General features: G+C 35.6%; 1 protein-coding gene across 1 annotated transcript in view; it reads right to left on the bottom strand.

Annotated features, from left to right (window-relative positions):
- Positions 1 to 763: 763 nt before the first annotated feature.
- Positions 764 to 21508, bottom strand: part of LOC139692903 (RNA helicase aquarius) — a 134172-nt gene continuing 113427 nt past the window's right edge. Inside the window, exons 11-25 of the mRNA XM_071591219.1 lie at positions 19749 to 19846; positions 16805 to 16942; positions 15169 to 15386; positions 13216 to 13385; positions 11815 to 11946; positions 11455 to 11592; positions 10720 to 11010; positions 9352 to 9541; positions 7985 to 8109; positions 7711 to 7871; positions 6498 to 6765; positions 5313 to 5484; positions 5012 to 5182; positions 2897 to 3271; positions 764 to 1537 (exon numbers count right to left, since the gene is read on the bottom strand). Coding sequence (XP_071447320.1) covers positions 1247 to 1537; positions 2897 to 3271; positions 5012 to 5182; positions 5313 to 5484; positions 6498 to 6765; positions 7711 to 7871; positions 7985 to 8109; positions 9352 to 9541; positions 10720 to 11010; positions 11455 to 11592; positions 11815 to 11946; positions 13216 to 13385; positions 15169 to 15386; positions 16805 to 16942; positions 19749 to 19846 — 2938 coding nt within the window. The 3' untranslated portion in view covers positions 764 to 1246. The remainder of the gene's footprint in view (positions 1538 to 2896; positions 3272 to 5011; positions 5183 to 5312; positions 5485 to 6497; positions 6766 to 7710; positions 7872 to 7984; positions 8110 to 9351; positions 9542 to 10719; positions 11011 to 11454; positions 11593 to 11814; positions 11947 to 13215; positions 13386 to 15168; positions 15387 to 16804; positions 16943 to 19748; positions 19847 to 21508) is intronic.

Raw genomic sequence — 21508 nt, 5'->3', positions numbered from 1 at the left:
TTGACTCCAAGTTGATTAGCTTGTTGTTTAGCTTAATGATAGCATTGAGAGGGTAAAATCTTTTGGAGTTCTTTTGGGCAGTGTATGGATAAATCTATTTTTCTGCAAGAATGATTCTAGGGTCAGACAAAATAAGGGCATTACATAATTTAAAGTTTTTAAAATTTAAAATTTTTAAAATTTAAAGAATTTTCAAACAGAATGAAATGAACAAACCAGCTGGATATAACTTCTCTGCCTTGTGAAATGGCCAATTCATGGAACAACATATTCCATATCTTGCTTTTGCAAACCATTATATACATGACAAATTTCTAAAAATGAATTTGAAATCCATTTGAACTAGTGCATTGAAAGCTAAACACAATTGTTTATATTAGCATAAAGAAGGAATTGAATATGATAAAATGCTAAATGTGAAATTCAAATTCCGACTTTCAAAATGACTCTTGAAGCTCTTTCCCCTCGTAGTCATAAGAAAGTACACATTTTGAATGGTTTGATTGAAAACAGCAAGATAAAGAGAATTTATTATGCAAAAAATATAGTAATTTTAATCTTAAAAGTTAAACTTGTACAAATGACAATAAAAGTTTCATCCAAGATAAACTGGAAAAATGACCCCAAAGTAATACTAAAAGAAAACGTGGGACAAATTAATAACAAAACTAAAAATGTTCCCAGAGTGATTAAAAAGTAAGTGGACAAAAAAAATAGTAATGCTATATGAAATAATACAAGACAATATTCTAGTGACAGCGTGACTACTGGTAGATTCAAATGGGATAGGTGGTAAAGTTTAGAAAGGAATTTCATTGAAAAAGGATCTTTAATTAAAGTGAACATTTTCATGCTATAAACACCCATGAATCAGCAAAGCCAACATGAAACTACCATAATTATCGTGTTCCATAAATCATAATACATGATGTACATAATTTCACACTTAATTTAAAAGATTTAGCAACACCTTTATCAGTAACTGATTTATATTTAAGAATCAAAATCATTAAAAATTGTCAAATGAGTACCCAGATATGACCATTTTAGTGAATGAATCTCTACAGAAAATTAATAAGTTAAAACTATAGTTATACAACAGAGAAGTGTGTGTGTGCGTGTACTTTAGAGAGGGGTGAGGTATAAAAGATATAGGAAAAATATTAAAAACATTAGATGACATACAAAAATCTATACACAAGTATCAAAATTTTATTTTTTTACATTAAAAAATATGGGCATACATTTAATCGTCATCAACATTCATTCCCTCATTCTCTTCGGCTTCCTCATTCACATCTTCCACTTCATTCACAATCATTTCCACCACAACTTCCCCTTTCGGTCCACTGCTTGCTTTTTGTACATTGGTTTCCGTTTCCACTTGTTTGCCAAGAACAATATCTTGCTCCTCTTTCACTCTGTCATCTTCCTCCTCACTGTCAGTGTCTCTGTCACCACCAGGATGCTGAGGAACAAATCTCTGAGGTGTGATCGCTTTGTGGTCACCTGGCTTCTGCCACACCTTTTGTGCATCCTGGAATTTACCAAAAAAAATACACCATATAATATTTTCTAAAGTAATGTTTCAATTCAACAATAATAATATACTGAAATTAAGAATACAAAGTAACTTTCCACTGTCCTTTATTAGCATACAACCGGTTTCAACGCTCAAAAGCGTCATCATCAGGTACAAAATAAATCAGTCGCAGTTCACTTATATACCAATCATGAGGGAGAGGAGGGGTGGGTGAGAGAGGGGTACGAAGAGGAGGCGAAAGAAAATGGAGTTGCGATTGGCATTGATGGGGAGGGGGAATAGGGGTGTTAAGTGTCAGGACAGGTGTTTGGTTGGTTTAGAGTGGGGTGGGTTGGGGTGGGTTGGGGTGGGGGGGTTTGTCGGGTCTATCTGTGAGGGAAAGGGGTACTTCCAGGATTGGGGAGAGGTATTCAAACAATAAATCATTAACCACATGACCCGTTTCTAAGTTCTTTCTGATTTCAAATTCTTCCCACTTGTCCATCCTCATTCCTTTTTCACTCTTGTGTAACAGTTCTGGGTTGAAATCACTCCCATGGTTTTCTTCCCATAAACATTTATCGTCCCCCTCTCTCACCCACCCCTCCTCTCCCTAATGATTGGTATATAAGTGAACTGCAACTGATTTATTTTGTACCTGATGATGACGCTTGAGCGTTGAAACCGGTTGTACGCTAATAAAGGACAGTGGAAAGTTACTTTGTATTCTTAATTTCATTAAAATGAATTTCCACAAGGTTGAGCCAGAAACAATTGAATAATAATATACATTTTTCCTTCTGAAATTATCTACTTCTCTGCACACAGCAAAGAAACCTATTGGCTGGCCTAAATCAGCAATGTAATCCAATAATGTCTTTAAGGTTACAGATTCTGTGAATCGACAGCCACATTAATTATAATTATTTTAGGAAATACATTTATAATTTAACAATAATGAAGTGTGAACTCTATGGCCTTAACAGGGATTAAAATACGACTCAAAAGGATAAAGCAATTTAAAACACAAAGTGCACTAAATATAATCCATACTTAGGGCCTTAAAATGTAATTTACAGATATTTGCAAGGCTATAGACAGATATTTCATTCAATTTTTCCATGCTATGGCTTTAAGAGGCATTTTTTGAAGAAAGTTTTCAACAGTATGTAAAAATAATTACCAATAAAGAAAACTAAAATCCCACATTAGCTAATAAATACATTCCTTAGGCTTAGGTTAAGGCAACTGCATTCACAGGAATGCATGTCAAAATAAAAACCTGTCACTAAACATTCAGACAAACATAATTTTACCCACCCAAAAAAAAATACAGATAGATGAAGAGAAAGCCTTCTTTCAGGAGGATCATACCTGATACATGGACTTCATTGCCTGAACCTTTTCAATGTAGAAATTATAAACAAAGGATGCCATCTGAGGCATGTTCTCCGCCACATGAGGGCTGCCTCGAGGCTGGGCATCTGCCAATCGCTCAGTCGGATAGCTCTCATGGGGAGCAAGGTAAAGTTGCTGAGGTCGATCGGTCAGCTGACCAAAGGCCGGCGTGAGCTCAAAACAATTCTCAAAAAGGGAGACGCGTGCAAAGACGTAAAGGCCAAGACGGGCTCTTGACATGGCAACAACAAGCCGACGGACATCCCGTAAGTGACCCACGGCTCGAGTTCTCACGAGGGAAAGCAAAATGTAGTCATTTTGCTGACCTTGGTACTTGTCCACTGTAGTCACCTGTGGACAAAAATAGAGAATTAATGAATGTAATGGAATTAGGATATCTATGAGGCTGTCATGGCCACAGGGCATTACATTAAAGTAAAAGGACCTCATCAGAATCTTCAGAGATACTCGTAACAATGTTTCCATCACCAATGGTGATGGTTGACCTTAGGACTTTACCCTGATGGCTGGGTAAGTCACATGGGTAGCAGGCTTGCCTGCAAACTCAAAGGTCATTGGTTTGATACCTGCCTTAGGTGTTGTGTCAACTCTAGTGTATTGGCCCAAGGGAAACCCGGTGACAAGCCAAGAGTGGCTTGCTGGGATCCCAGAGGCAGTAAGGGAGACATAAAGGAAACAAAGAGTTCTAGGGTGAATGATCTCTAACTCAGAACACTTCTGAATTTATCTGCAATTCAACAGAAAATTTTTATTCAATTTATTTTCACACATTCAATCTTGGTATGGAAAAATCTGTTATCATGGCAAATGCCAAAATCATTTTTTTAGGGCCAAGAATTGTGCATATAATGAGGATGTAATTGAAATTCAATGTCAAACGAAAAGTTTTAATATTAAATCCTGGGAAGGTATCCTGTGGTCATTTACAATGTCAGGGTCTATCGCGAACTGCACTCCTAATGACAATGGGATGCAACCATTTTTAACTGCGTAAGACTAACATACTGACTACTTGATGTCATCTGCACCGATGCTGGCTGATGCCTAATATAGGGGGCTCAAAGCTATGCAAAACAAGCATTCATGAAAATATTAATCCGTAAGCATGCTTCAAGGTCTAATTTATCACTAAAGAATAAAGAGGGAGGTGGGGAAGCTGCAACATTTTATATCATCTAATGTGGGTGAGAGAGAGAAATTTAAAATCATCACATGCATTTGTTAAAAGGTTATTTAATGTTGACCCAATTGAAATGATATTAGGCACGAATGTCCCCGAGATGCTTTGGAGTGCAAGAGGATGCTTTGGTAGCTTAACTGGCTAAATCACTCGGATGGACATCAATGGATCTCGGTTCAAATCCCGGTCAAAGCGAATGATTTTTACACTTTGAAATTGACACACTGTAGAGTATTTCAATGTTAATACACACTCCCTGCTCTAAAAAGAACTATTTTGACATTGGAATCAGACTACAACAGATATGGGAAAATTCACATGAGAAATACTCAGGGAAACCAAGCGACATTCAAAAATGTGGAATTCAAAGACTCAGCAAGATATTACCAAACTTCACTGTGGTATCAGATGGTAACACGAGTAAATAAATTGATTCCAATGCTTCAAAATAATAAATGAATGAACACGAGTTATCCTTAGAATTATTCTTACACTAAGAATTAATCAGGGATATATAAAAATGGAATTTATTACATTATGCTTAAAAGAGGAAGTTTTCAAAATGTATAACTTTGTAGGTTTGTGTTCTGCAAACAAAAATGAATTTAAACAAAAACACCAAATGAAAATCATCAATAATTAAAATATAACTTAATTTAAAGCTGTACCTTTTCAATAATGTAATTTATGTACATTATTATATTCACCATTATGATTTTTGCACAGTGCCAAAATTGTAGAGCTGGGAATGTTACAGAATTACAGAGAATGTAACAGGATGGTAGAGAATGTTACAGCACACATTTTGAAGATCTCACCAATGACCAAATGGTTAATTACACTTCAAGCACATTAATTTCTCACATGAGCAACAAATAATTTACACTTACCTTGTGAGGTCTTCCAATGAGAGGATTTGTGGCACATCTTATGTTGATTACGTCCCTAATCAAGTGCTTCTGTCCATTATATGTCGTCAAAATTGATATTTTTTCAGCAGGATAGCCAATTAATCTCATGTACATGAAAGTTGCCACAACATACTCAGCTTCCGCTAAATTCTTTGTAAAGAAGGCAACGAGATATTATTTTCAAATTAAATTTTTTATCACTCTCAATATTTCACATACCAAAGAAAATGAAAGCATAACTCTAAAAATCAGAGCTATTGGCAAAGTTTGAAATCCATACCTGATAGAAATATGGACTAGGTTCAGACTCTCCAACACCATTGAAATCTTCGACATTAATCAATTGGAAATCATACCAAAATCCGGGATTGGCAATTTTGTACTCTGGCCAGTATTCAACATGAGGTAGATTTCCCAATTTCTTGTATCGCCACTTGTAAAGGTTGCATATGCTAAATAAAATAAGAATAAATAGGCATCGTTTGAGTCAGTGAATGAAGTGAAATAATTAACATATGAACATCACAAATTAGATAAATCTCTCACTGTCACTCCCAATAAGCTGAACAACACAAACTATCATTCACTCTGGGACATCATAGACATGCAATTACATTATTACACATGTTTTGCTCCATCATTTAAGTTATTATAACAAGAGGATGAAATGAATTTTTAAAAATATCTACCTGATCAAACATCTTAAGTATTTTTCTCTCTACAACTGCAATCAATGTCTGACACGTATTTCCTATCTCCTTCATATAATTGAAACAAAAACCATCATTTAACCCAAACATCTACTTCCAAACAATACCACGCTCATCTAACTAGAACAGTAATGAACATTTACATTCAGTACTCCAGGCCAAAAGCAGCAGGCCGAGGATCCAAGTCAATGGGACCAGTGCTGTACAACAAACTGGCACAGGCTTATAAATAAATTAAACATTTACATACATTGAAAAAATGCTGTAAAAACTTTCCTTTCTGAGAAAAACTACCACAGCATTTGAGAGGTTATTAATGGCAAATTAAGATAGTCCAAGTGTATTAATTTTTTATTTATGTCTATACTGTCTGCTTTTCAATTGATTCTTATCTCGTAAATAATGAGTAACTTGGAATTTCAATCATTTTCTATTCTGCTTTTTATTATTACTCTAAGCCATCACTCATCACTTTTTCTGCTGTTAACCACATGCAATTAATATTCATGAGAATTCCGAATTGGATCCATGTACCAATCCTTTGGATGGAAACAAGCATTTATATTAATCATGCCCTTAACAGAAAAACCTTCACAAAAGATGGAAAACTACACAGATTTTTTTACAATCCTGCAAAACAACTCAACCAACTTTTACATGAATATACACAGCATGGAGTTTAGATGAATAAGATGAGCAGACGCATGTATTATTTTAATGATCCAATTATGTTTTAATGTTAAACCACAGTTTACCTGGCACGAGCTCTTCCTTGTCCATCCAGATCCACAGTTGGGACACCTAGTCTTACAATGCGAGTGAAGAGAGACTGTTCCATGTTTGAATACTTTTGGAACGCCATGTTCTTGATCACTGGGGGTAGCTGATGGTGATCTCCAATCATTATCCACCTCTTCAGCCTGCTGAATCCATCTTGAGGATTTTGTAGAAGCAATGGTATGAAGGTTTCAATCTCAAGAATTTGAGCTGACTCCTCCATTAGGATGTTGTCATACTTGAAACCTGCAATGGATGAAAATGTTAAAATGAAATTTGCTAAAAATTTTACTAATGCATTGAATAACAATCATTTCATATTATTAATCACATAAAAAAGACAAAATTTCAATAAATGCTCAACTTCTGGTCAAAACTTCAAATGATGTGATCATAGGTTAATTGAATAATTTTTATTGATCCCTTAGATCACATTCACATGACATAGATCACATCAGAATAAAAGAATGGACATTAAATATATCATCTGGAGTTTATCCAGCTTTGTTACAAGAACTCATCAATAGAATTCAGTGTATCCTGTATGCATCATAAACTGTGTAAACATCAATAGAATAGTTTCGTATCATACACTTATTGTTGCACACTTTCTCTATCCAACTCTTCGTTTTACAGAGTTTATCCTACAATATTCCAAGAATACACACTGCTCAACATAAGTATGAGATTTAAAAATATTCCACATGATTTTATGGAAAAAATATCTGCATTAAAAAATGCAATTATTAATTATTATAAATTACATCTAATTAAAAGGACATGGCAGTCTAATGGGTAGAGCACTGGGCTGCTGACTGGAAGGCCAGGGTTCAATTCCTGGCACCCCTCTGGCCACCCTCAGCTGCGCCTAATCTGTGTGATTTTATGGGTATCAGATCATCCTAGAAAACCATAACCAGCACAGGGGAAAGAACTAGCCCTCCCTTATTACCCGCTTAATGCATGAATTTCACACACCGTTGGGCTTAGTGCTAGATAAGCCTTACGCTCACCTATCAAAGAGACCTTCGGGTTGAAAACTGTGGTGTTTTCTTTGATTACATAATTGATCAGCTTTTATTTCTTTTGATGACAGCGTGAAGAACCACTGAATGAACAATTGTAATGATCCACCACTTGGGGGAGACCCATTTTGTATGAGTTAAACTCAGTTAATCAAGAGAGTCATACCTAAATCAACCAGCTCCCTCCTTTTTAAGGCAGCATGGGTACAAGTCATGGCAATGATCTTTGCTTCCTTCACTAGCAAATATTTTGATCTGTCCAGACCACTTCGCAGGAGTTCAAATGCCCTGAATTCTTCCAACTGAGTAAATATTTTCTCAATATACCTAAAAGAGATTTTTCAAAGAAAAAATTAGCATAATAGCAACTAAATGTGATTTACAATTGACACAAGGATGATGGAAAACAAATTACAATACTACAATGACTACAAACTTGCCTGAAGCATCCTTCTGCGATTTCCATGTCTTCCTCATATGACTGGCCCTTGAACAAGGGTTTAGGGGCGTTATCAAAAAACCGATGGAATGGAAATTCATTAGATATTATTCTGACAGGAACAATCTGCAAAAAGGGGCAAGAATGAGATTCATTTAGAAGAAATTTATTCACAAGAAGGATTTTCAATTATCTGCCAAAAAGGATTTAGTCTCCATAGAAGTAGTAAAGAACAGACTGGATAGTTGAACTTCTCACATTGATGAGGGTAGCTGGGACCATCATAAATTTTAACAAGCGAGTTCCTGCTTTTGCGTGGAAAATATATTGTACAGGTATGCTGCTGTTTTGGCAAAGCATAATTCCATACTATTGGACAAAATAAGTTCATTTAAGAATGAATATAAACCACAAAAGAACTACATGAGTGTAACCACCTAATGTCAAATAGCATCGTTAGATATGTTTCTATGAACACTACCTAATAATCTAAAGTGTCTGTTTCAAAATACTGAACTTAACCAGGCAGCACCAAAGTCATAAGGTAGCAGCAATAGTATTAAATAAGATATACTCTATTCTTCAAAGACTGACCCTACATTTGTCACAAAATTTATGGACAACCAATAAGGGAGTTACAAATGGTGACGATGCATTGACCACAAAATGTAAATAAAACCATTCACATAACTAACTAACACAGTGCTATTTTTAAGTTATAATGAAAAATTTTTCATAAGAAATTTTATAACTCATCAATTATTTTAGTATTAGACTCAACCAATTCATCAGGCAACGTGCTTACTGACTAATTTCAATTTAATTCAAAATCCTTGACAGCCTTGCCTTTGTGCATTCCTTTTTCATGAATAAAAGAGTTTAAATTTTTAAGGCATTAAAGAGTTTTATTGAGCCATAGGTAATATTAAAAGCCTAATAGTTTGGCCAATGGTAATTGACAATAAAGAAAAAAACAAATATTAATCTAATTTAATTTACTCATTACCACAAACATCCAAAATCATTTGATTGAATCTGTTCTAGGCAGCTGTCTTGAGAGTTTAAACTTCTCTCAAACAAAACTATAAATTTCTCAATCTATAACTCAAACTATAATGTTCTCATATAAGAAGAGGTAATGACAATATGTAACTAAAATTTCTAAATATGAATATACAGAAATATTTTTCACAAAATATATGATAATGTTTTACTGATTCCAACTAGTAATAAGGGATTATTTTTGTCTGATTCAAATGAGTTATTGGAGATTATTTTTTATTACATTATTTTTTGCAATTTAGTCATCCCTATTCACCAGATGCTCGGTTAAAACACACTGGCTAAATGCATCAATGGCCCACTGACCTTTCCAGATGCAGGTCGCACTCTGCTCAAAAACCTTTCCCATCGGGCAAAGATCTGGTACAAGAAAAAGTGCCCAGCTGTTTCACATGTGTATGCTACGTCTCCTGACACACACAAGCTCTCCTGTAACCTTTGCACTTCAGTAAGCAAATCCAATCTCTTTGCCAGCACATAATTCACACGACCATATCTGAAAGAAATTATTGACACAATTTTCATTTAGCAAATTAAACAAATAATAAAAATTTTATACACCAATAAAAGTATTAGAATTGAGACATAAATAATTCATTCAATTTCAATTGGGTCCAAAGACAGCTCATAATACAACATCCAAACAAAGTCCACAACAACAACATATGATATTTTGTCATGTTTTACTTCAGAAAAAGTCATAACTCTATAACCATTAACTTTTCATTGGAATAGTACAAATTTATCCTTGTGAAAGTGTTTAATACATCCAGATGAATCACTAATCTTGAAAGTGATCTTAAATATTAGTAGCATTCAAAAAACTTAAGCCCACAACATGTACTCCAAAATAATGGACCAGAATGATAAGAATCATATCAAACTTGATCAATGTGTTTGGGAAAACAAGAGGGTTGTTCCAAGTAGAAATAGAAGGATTAAAACTTGTTTGAAAATGTAATGGAAGGTATAAGTACTTTCCAATTTGCATAAATAACTATATATATATATATAATGATGGAAATATAAACAAAACGCAGGAAGTGTGAGGAGGGTAAGCTGGAAGGTAGTGGGATACAGAAGTTTGTGATAGGATGGAGAATGTTGGGTAAGTGAGATTGGGGAAAAGGCAGAGAATAGGCTGTTTAGACAACACGATGGCAGGAAGAAATTATGAAGAAATAAATGAGTAAATAATAACGTTGGGCAAACAAAAAGAAGTTTCATGATTTTTGGAAGACAATTATCATTGTTGACCAGCCAAAACACCTTGAATGAATGGCATTTTGATACGAGCCAATGGAGCATTTTCTTAACTCTTCTTATTGAGATTGATTTTGGGTTATAACAACAATCATGGCATATATTTAATAAAAAATTAATATTGTGTTCTTCAAATTGGATAAACTGAAAAACCAAAGGTGCATACTTCTGTACATAATTATTCATATATTCTTAACAAACAGTTTAAATGATTACTCATCACTAACACAATATATTATTGTATTTTAATACCTAAAAAGAGCAAAGCACTGATTATTAGTTTCACCCAATAATTCACATTAAATTTCCTCTCAGAGATAGAGCAACATGGCCAAAGAATAGCTCGAATTTAAATTAAATATCTTGTGAGAGAAAGAGCAGCATGACCAAAGAATAGCTGAATTTTTTTACCTGCTGAAATCCTTTTCCGTTTCCAATGCCTCCTCACCATGACCAAGACGAAGCAAGTGCCTTTCATCCACGTCCAGGGCAATGATTTTTTCAAAAAGCTGATTTAGAGCTTGATTAGAATGTGTCACTACCAGCGTCCTCTGAGCTGGAAAGTTGTGATAAATGTTGGAAATAATCTGAACAGCAACATCTGTTTTTCCTGTTCCAGGGGGCCCAACAACAAGAGTCAAGCCAGGCTGCAATCCAGCTCGGATAGCTTCCACTTGGGTTGCAGTGAACGGAATGGTGTTCCTACACATTGGATCATTGTTATCTCATTGAAATAAAGCGTCTTTGACAGTAAACACACAAACCTACTTGCTCCTATTTAAAGTAAGGAACTCATGAAGGACTTATATAACATGTTATACGTTATGTTATATATAATATAACATGACATTACCCATTTGAATTTGTTGAGAAAGTCTGCAATAAGAGTGCAAGATGAAACACTTGCATGTAAAGACAAGTGTAGTTGAGCATTAAACTATTTTTACAGTGAGTTTCATTTGCTTGACATGCTGTAGGTTTATCTACCGTGTATATTTAAACCACAAAAAAACATATAATAGCTCCAAACCCTTCAAACAAGTGAACATGGATTTGTCAAATGCATTTCCGACAAATAAAAATAATCTCTTCCACATTATCCAAGTAAATTAAGTTTTCAGTCATTTTTGTAACAATTATACATACTTCTTTGGTTCATTAAATGGATATGGACCTCGGCTGGGTATCACATGTGGCTCCACAACAATCACTTTCTTAATTTTTTCATCTTCATCAACTTTGCCATTCTGCTTGTTCTTCTTCATTACATCTTCAAATGTTAGCCTAGAGCAAAAAATGTTTGATTTTGGTAGAAAAAAACTGCAGAGTTGAACTCTTACATTGAATTGTCAAAGCTAAACTGTATTTCAATCGTGATAATGACAAGAGTCAAAACCAATCACCAAAATAATGACTTAATAATGATCAAATTACTAAAAACATACAAGAAATAAAAATTAACAAGGAAAAAATGTAATTATGTATGATGAAAAACCAGAATTTTACCTAAAGGGTGGCACCAGCTTTGTAGGATCATTAGTTTTCACCTTTATCTCATGGCCAGGAAAACTTGCACGCAAGTGGTCCATGTCAAGGAATGTGTCATTGAAATCAAGAGTAGGAATTTCGTTTGGCATTCTGCAGAAAAAAAGAATAAATAATCAAATGAGCACATCAAATCCATGTGATTGACAACCATGACAGGAAATGCATTTATATTTACCCTTTGTTTACTGACCCAACAACAAGTGCATAGTCATTCATTTTTCATAGAAATCGCACATAGCCACTCAACCAAATGCTAATCCAATATATGTAAATATGTACAGGGTATGTCCCAAAAAGTAAGTTAATCGATTTTTCCTGGCGAAGTGGACGACTGGAATGGGACCATTAGCGGTGGGAAAAATGGTGAGAGGTCTAGGGAAAGCAACACAATGCACATCAGTTAACTGTGGGCTATTAGTCTGCAGATCGCTGCTAGAGTGAACCCCTGCTCGAGGGTCGCGCCACAAATTCACAAGGCCACTTTCCATGGAGCAATGATAAGCCATAAAGTTTTGTTATAAACTCAGGAAATCAGGTTTGAAGACCATTACCATGTAACAATTGATTTCTGGTCTGGGACACGGCGAAACGGGGCCAAATTGAAGCGATTTTGGAATGCCTGCTGGGTTGCAATCACAGAACATCCATTTGAGAGGGAAGGCCTTGACAGCAAACGCACGGTCCTCACTGTTTCAACGTATGATGGCAAGTGACTGGGAGTGAAGAAAAAACTTTAGAACCCTGGCTGTCAAATGAGACCAATCCTACCTAGCTGTGACCTCTACGGCCTGATTGGTGCGCGTTTCAAAAAAGGAAGTTATGTTGCCGTACCCTGTATATGCTGACCTTCACAAGAGCAGGCTAATTAGCTCGTACGTATCATGGTACTATAGGTACTAAAGTTAGCTGTGGCTAACTAACATATTCAAAAGAGAATGAAATATTAATAAAAATTACTATTGGGGGGAATAAATTTATGATAAACGCAATATGATACATTCAAGAGATCTTTTCTAAGTTTTTATGCAATATTATCAAAACCTTTGTTTCTGAGAGATTAAGCTGTGGTACATTGGCTGATACACAACTGAGAGTGTTAAGTCGTCATCAGAACACTGACAAAGTTGTTATCCTCCCCACTTACATGTTTGGGAGCCTTGATGCAAATGTATCACATTTGTGATACATGCCTCATTGCACCTATGGTATGTACCCGTGTGTATGATATTATACACTATGTATGTCATCGCATACTTTCTAATGTGTGCTGCATGTTTAAGTCCTTTCTTCTATTATAGAAGTTTTACTTCTAAGGTTTAACATAAAGCACACATGTTTGCAATATAAACTAAATGTTACCTGGAATAATGGGCGGCACCAGGATCACCATAACCTAAGATGATGTCATGGAGCCAGTCAGGTACAACACACTCAGTATTCATAAGTTCACGGATTGTTTCAAGTACTGCTTTGAAGTTGTTCTCTTTGGGCTTCCTCCTCATTATGATGTTGAACGTTTCATAAACATCCTATATTCAACAGAATAATAATAATATTATAGTCACGTCATTATTTTTCATAACCAAAATATAGGACAAGTAAGAAAACATATAATTATATTAGCATAATACTATATTAAACCACAGAAAAACATATAAATAAGGGCCATTTTAAATCATTATCAATTAAAAATTCATCTCTCCTGCATTAACTTTTTTGCCAGCAAATACAATTTTATCTTAGTTCTAAATGTACTGAAAGTCACGGCATTTTTTCGATACTTGTAAAAACGGTTATACAATATAATTCTTAAGTGAAATGGTGTTGCTAGATAACTGAATGTACAATTTACATCTGGTTGCTCATTCATGAATGCTTGCTTTCATCATAGACAGATATAAACATGACAGAAGCATACACAAGGCAAGTTAAAATTCTAAATAATTTTAAAAGGGGTTCACACGATTCTTTCCAAGGCTTTCTTGTTCTGAGGTGCTTTACCCTTTTGTCAGTTGTGTGCCACAGGCACTACCAAGAAGGTTATACCATAACTTAAATGAGACGAGATATTTCATGAAGTACATAATTTTTAACAATTACAATGTCCAAAAGTGCCCAAGGTTACAAAATACTAAAGCAGTTTTTGCAATTTCCATACAATTTAGTAATACGTTTCCTCCAAATGAGATGACTATCAATATTATTATTATTGGTAATCCACCAGATAAGGTAGGTTTCAAATGGAAACACCCTATATAATGGTAAAAAGATACATTTCCTTGTCACTTCTAATAAAACACTACCTGACATTCAACACAACAATAAGCCCCTCTTCATCACTTTAAACTTAATTCCTTCATTCCGTCCAACATACCTATCCTATTCCTGCCCCTTCCTCATTCACCTAACATCCTCCCCTACTCCCAAGACCTTAATTATACTTTAATTGATGTGGGGACTGATTGGAGGCTGTTTGATTATGGGATATGATCGGAGTTATGGAAAAGGAAATTTAGTTAGTGGTACAACACGCTATCTATTCATGGTGAAGGGGTGAATTGTTTGGCGCAGGTGGGGGAATAACAGAGGGACATTGCGTAGTTTCCAGTAGCTGAGGGAGCTGGTAAGGAGGATGGGGGAGGAAGATTAATAATTTTTTTGAACCTGGCAAAATCTGCCCACAATCTTGCTTCAGTCAACAATTTGCAAATGAGGGGAAAAATGAGTAAATAGCATATGATGACCTCAAGACAAACAGAGAATCAACAACAAAGCAACGATGAACTATCAGTTGTATATTGATTTGATCCATTACATCAAAGTTTTCCATTGATGAATTGATGATGGAAAGAAGTTATGAGCAGAGTCACTTTTTAATCATTATTACTTCTAACGTTCTCTACACTGCTCAGCATAGTAAAATGACATTCCTTTATTTATTATTTAACAACTTCATAACCTGAAATAACATATATCATTTAATTACTTTTATGCAAATGCATTATTTAATTTATTCACCATATATCTTTATTATTTTTGTTAAGAAAGACATGGTTAGATTTAGAAAAAATCACTGAGGAAATGTGAAATATAGGTTGTGCAACATCCAAATAGCTGTTATTTTGGAGACATATTACTGAATTCAGTTCTCTATTGGACCAAAGAATATGAGCATTTTAGAACACGAGTTGTTTACTTGTTCATCTCTTAAGGAAAATAATCTAGGCTTCTTTAACAATGGGGAACCTCAACATCATCGCTGAAGGATATGCCCCACAACCTGCTAAAAGTCAAATGAAATGGCCAACCAACCTCTTTCCCTTGTGAAGCAAGGTCCATGTCAGTTCTGTACTGGTTACAGTCCAGCCACACCCTAAACGTTCTAGTGTCCCCAGGTAAGGGAGGCTTTGGCTCTGGCCCCTCCTCCATCACACGACCATTTTGATCCAACATTCCCTCAATTTCACAACCTCGGACATAAACAAGGCCAACTTGAGGAATGAATGGCTGCGTGTGAGTAAACTGGGTCCCTGAAACAAAATAATATGGCACATTAAAACAGGTATTTGGAATATTTTCTTGCTCTGTGGGCACTTTTGGTGGTCTGCATGCTTCTGCTATCCCAAAAAGTCATTCTTGATGTGCTACTGAATTTCCCAGGGGTTGAAATCAACATCAGATTTGACACTACACTCATAACCAATGAGCAAACGTGAGGAGCATTCTTCTGCTATTACCTATCAAAAGTTCTGTTCATGGGAATAAGAATTCAAACAAAGCAGATAAAAGATCATAATTAGTGTGTTAATTATGAAAAATTGAACACAAAAGCCAGAATATGTGAATAAAATTGTTTGACATCGTAATACCCATCCATTGAGATTCAAATGTAATTTATTCATACAAGGAATTCTGCATGAAGTGATTTCCATCTAAGTCTCAGGATTTCATATTTAAGGGAGCTTGCTAGAAGAAACTGTGAGACTTAAAATTTTTCAGCTCTTGACAGGTTTAGGGATGGCTAACAGCTGCCTTGTGCAGACTCTACTTTTGATACTTGTATTTTTACTTAAGTTCTCTTAAACAGATCACATTTGATAACACATAAAGACACCCTTTTTTCCAAATTTATAGTTGTTAAAATCACCCACGCGATAGGATATGTGAAGGTTTGGACTCTAGGTTAAAATTTGATGTTGAATGTTACTTTGACCCCAGATGGTCAGTCTACTTATTTAAACTGTATTATATTTACTTAAACATAATATTTATTAATCAATAGAAGAGTGTTGTTGCTGGGATTGTAATTATAAAGCTCACTGCTAATATGTGAAGTGAATATCATATCATGTTGCTTCCTTCTGCAATCTTGAAAGAGGTGCAAGTAAGATATTGAATGAACTTGATCCTATTTTATCAAAACTAATCATCAACAAAACAGCATTGTTTTATGGCTTTGAAAGTGATTGGCGTCCTATTTCATAATATGGAATGTTTTTTTTCCCAATTAAGTGCTTTATTTTGCAATATGTTCAACTGTAGTCATTGTTGTTTATTAATGCAGACTGCCATTAATTGAATTTTTCAGAAAAACTAAATTTTGTGGGCAATTACGTCAATGACTGTACCAACTATTTGGCTTTTCTGAAATGTAAGAACTAAAATGAAATATATCTGAATTTGGTGGCATTTCATGCTCTCTCTTAGACTGTTAAAAGTCTTTAGTCTTGTGTGTGTGAACAACTGAAATTAGAGTGTGTCTTAAAAGGCATCAAACATGGTAAGTTAAAGATACATCTCCAATGGATATGACCTTGTCCTTGCTAAATCCTAGACTAAATCCTCGCTAAAAATAAATAAATATATACATAACGTATTCATTACTACAGAAAGTAAAAGCTCAAAATTAATGAAGTATGTAGATTAACAATTTCATCTGCAAGCTTACCTATGTTACAAACAGGTCTCACTGTGATTAGAAAGCAGACATCATGCTTCCTCAAACTCTCCCATTCACTCTTTATCTCACGCCTCACGCTAAGGTTGACAGTCACATCAGCCCTCACCCTTGATGGCCTCTTCTCACCTGAAACACCACACCATACACATCCAAATGAAATGAATAAAAGTCCAAGAACATATCAACAACATAACATCTACACATAAAAAATATTTTGACAACATAACATCTACACATAAAAAAATTTTGAATGAGAAAAATGTATGCATATGGTGAAACTACTACTTCACACTAGTAAACCTCTCACATACTTTTTTATACAGGTATATATTAAATGAACCAAACTGTGCAGTGCAGAATACATCATCTGATGATACTGGAAAGTTTTTTTTTCTACACGGCCATTCTGTTACATGTCATTACAAAAACATTCAGAAGTTTATTGTTTTCAACATAAAAATTGAAATTTATGGTTACAGGATCATATTTGTGAAATCTCGTCTTGAAGATTGATTTTAAATTTTGTGGATTTCAAGAATAATTATTTATTACAGTGTGCCTGGTTTTTTCACATAGGTGAAATCTTCATGCACAAATTTTTATGCAAGATATGGAGGTGATACATATATGTTTCATCGAATGCATTGCTTTCTGCAGAAAACAGTTTCACTAAACATTAGAGCTGGTGTCTCCGGGTGGTAATGTCGATGCGATTTTAGCTGTCCTTTTACAGGGCCGATGCTACTGTTATCTGATTGGTCAGCTCCTTTCCATGTGCTGTGGAGGTGGAAACTGTCTTCCCACTTTGTCCAAGGTTATCCCATGACCAGACTCCAATCAGGCATACTCTGCCACTACTGAAAGGTGATATTGTTTGTTTTTCAAGGTTTTCTGGTATTCCTGTAGGTGGTACTTGATTGATCCACTCGTCTGTCCAAAGTAGAACTTCCCACGGCAGCATAATATCTCATTCTCTCTCCCAATGCCGGCCCCAGTGGCGGTGGGGTAACGCCCTCGCCTGCCAATCCAGAGGTCGTGGGTTAGAGCCCTGCCTACATGGGTTTTCCTCAATCTAGGGCATGGATGTTTGTGATTGTCTTTATTATAATTTATAAGAACTAGGTGGAAGAAGGGACTATGAAGTCTCAATTTCACCCCAATAAAGTCAATAAATAAAAATGCTGCCTTTCAGCAGGGGCAGAACATGTCTAGTAGGAACCTGGGAATAAGACAAACCTGGATGAAGCCAATTTTGAAAGAGTCACCTTACTACCCTAGCCTTATCCATGAGGCCATTGAAATCGCTAAACATCATGAAAATTACCACAGGGAATACAATTAATGGCTCTTAAGCAAATGGAAACGGTTTGCTGAAATCTAACCAATCAAAGAGCAGCAACGCCTTGGATCCACCTATATAAGGATGGTCAATATTACACTGCCATCTATTACTGTTATCTTTACCTCCTTCACTATTACTGCTCCTAAATTTCTACTTTCTTCTTTACTTATTTATTTAGTCTTTCTTACTTAAGGCGGCCGGGCGAAGGTTTCACGGGTTTCCCTTCCCCATAGAGTGAATACCGGGCCATTGCCGCTCCCGATGTGAGTTTATTAAGGTCTTTCCCCCATCACTACACTCTTTGCAAATCTACCATCTTCCTGTCCACACCAAAGAGGAGATTGTTCCTAAAACAGAGGTTCCGGATCATTTGTGTTTTCACATTATATTGTTGTTACTGTTATTTCTTCTGTTCCTATTATGACTGTGGAATAAAAACCTTTAAAACTGAACTGAAAACATGAAGATGCCAGTTGTAATGCTGGTGAAACTATGGCCAGCAGAAACCAATACATACAGAGAAACACGGAAGCAGGCAGCGTTCACAATCTTCACATCACGAGAGCCTTTGCAGTGTTTTAGGTAGAGTACATATTTGTGAAAATCAGGGATGCAGAGTGTGAAGGTGATAGGTTATGGGTTCTGATGAGGGGGTGGGAGAGGAAAGGGGATTCCCCCTTTTTCCCTTCTCCCCCACCCTGGAATGCACACCAAATCAACTTCACGTGCTCACCTTCATCCCTTTACCTTCTCCTGGGCCAAGTTTTTGCATCTTTAAGAACTTTTTCTCCCTAGTTATTGCATTTGCTCAAAACTTCTTAGTTTCAAAGTTATGAACCAACAAAATTCAAATCAAATACAGTTGATGGAAACCAGAAAAAACCTCATTTTTTCCACAAACATACGTATATATTAAATAGGGTCACATCTTTTTGATTTCATTACATAAAAGCACAACTTTAATAATGAATCATCTTTCACTGGGTATAACATCATTTTTTTTAGATAGAAGCTGACATTATTTGAAATTTCTTCATTCAAGAATGTTTCTGAACTATCTTTTTAAATTTCACAGCTAAGAAGAAGTACTTCCTTAAAGAAAATGTTAGAAAATTATTACATTTCTTTCACAGTGATGCCAATGCAGTGCCATAAATAGTGCATGAGAAATGAAATACGAAAAGTCACTCTCCTCTCAAGCTGATTATGGCAACAAGGTCCAACGAAATATTTTTAAAGTGAATCTATTTTCATCTGTGTGCTTCCTTGTTTTATGTTTATTGCACTTGCTGCGTCACTTTACAACAATAAATAAATGCTCTGAACTCCCACCCACATTGATGACATGTCTTTGAAAATAATGCAAACACATTTTTATTCATATAAAAATTGTCTTCATTAGAAATACTTCATTGCATCAAAATATGTCACTCCTAACTGAAGTTTATCCATTATTTAGCATGAAGGGTACCATTCACATGATATGATGTTTGAGATTTTTGTATTATGAGCAATAAATATTTTACAAATAAAATCAATTCAAATTTAATAATCTTCTCAACCTAATGGAGCAGAGGATAGAAAGCGTACCAATATTGGGTTTAGCCACTTCCACCACAGCGAAGTTGATTATTGGCTGTGCCATCCTTGCCCATCCACCAAAGAAGACACTCCCGTCCTCAGCTTTCCTGAAATAATTAATTCAAGTTTCACTTCCACATAAATATCAATTTAGGAACTTAAGGAACGACTCTTAAGTTTATCTATATTTCCAACGTCGAGGTTCTAAAGAAATTTTATCAATCTACGCAAAAAGAGTTTTCGAAATTAAAAAAACCATAAACACAGTAATCAACCCGAAGGTCAGTTTGGTAGGTGATGGTAGAGTTCACCCAATACTAAGCCCGACGGCGTGTGAAATTCACACATCAGGGTAGGAGGATCAGTTCCTTTCCCTGTGTCGGTTATGGTTTCCCAGGAAGATCTGGTACCCGAAAAATCACATAGCTTGGGTGGAGCTGCAGGTGCCCAGAGAGACTTGCCCAGGAATCGAACCTGGGACCCTCCGGTTAGCAGTTCAACGCTCTACCCCCTGGACTACCATTACCCACTTTTCAGAATTAATAGGCAGAAATGCTTTTTGGAATACCTGACAATAAACCCTCTAAATGAGAAAAAACCAAACCAAAAGAACAATTACCAACCATTTAATAAAAGTGAGCTATATCCCATTCTTCATCAGTTTGGCATGTTCAATTGCAAGTTGGTAGTTTTTAGCATACAAAATATAAATGATAAATACAAAAATTTCACAGAGTAAAATTCATTCATCTTGACTGGGATTCAAACCCGGATCGGTCGACCTCCGATGTCGATTCCTAGCCAGTTAAGATACCAAGGCATCCTCTTACATTCTGAAATTTTTGGGGCTTTAAAGGAACAAGACGTTATGAAGAAATGTTGTAAATGTACTTTACACAGGGATTTGTATTCGTGCACAGTGCACCACAATCCACCCAATTATAGCCAACATTTGAAAACGAGGGTGTTAACCTTACACAAAATTCAAAGAATTGAGGGAGACGCCACGACAGTAACTGAAATGGAGTCATCTGCCAATGTGAATTGAAATGCAGCAATTTCAAAGTGCTAAAATCATTCGCCTTGACCAGGAGTTGAACCCAGATCCCTCGATATTTGGCCAAGTGCTTTAGTCAGTTAAGCTACTGAGGCATCTATCTCTCTCACACTCTTGAGAATTATAGAGACTTCAGACTTTAAAGGAACTTTGGATAAGGGTCTTTCAAAAAATAAGAATTTAAATTCTTTTTGGAATAGTTCAGGTTTGCATTTTTAAATGGGAACCAATGCATATTTTATGAAGATCCTATCCATAAATGACATCATACACACAGGAACAAAGGAGAGCGATTAGAACTTCTGTGATGGCCCATGAAAAGGAATGTGAAAAAGGTTTGGTTTTTTCTGATTTGACAGGGGAAATGATTGAGCATTATAATTCTCACAGCTCCCCTACCCTCAACCATTCATGGCAACTTTGTAACTGACATGACAATCACTTCAGTTCACGGTGGGAGTTGAAATTATTTCATCTCCTATCCCTTTCATCAAATTTTGCCTTTTGAAAATTTTTTTATTCCCTCAACCTGCATCTAGGGTGAGGGTGATGTAATTCATGGACCATTAAAACACCCAGAAGAAAATTAAAGTGACCTCAACCATCCACCACGCACAGTGAAGGTATGTACTGTAAAAATAATGAAAGTTTATGATGACAACTTTCTGTCATTTAAGGGGATATTTGCTGAGGTGCAGCAGCCTGGAATTAT

Source organism: Hetaerina americana, unplaced genomic scaffold (assembly GCF_022747635.1).
Source record: "Hetaerina americana unplaced genomic scaffold, ioHetAmer1.1.p SCAF_44, whole genome shotgun sequence".
NCBI lineage: Eukaryota > Metazoa > Arthropoda > Insecta > Odonata > Calopterygidae > Hetaerina > Hetaerina americana.
Note: the sequence above shows the minus strand (reverse complement) of the source record. Positions and strands in the feature narration are given on the sequence as shown.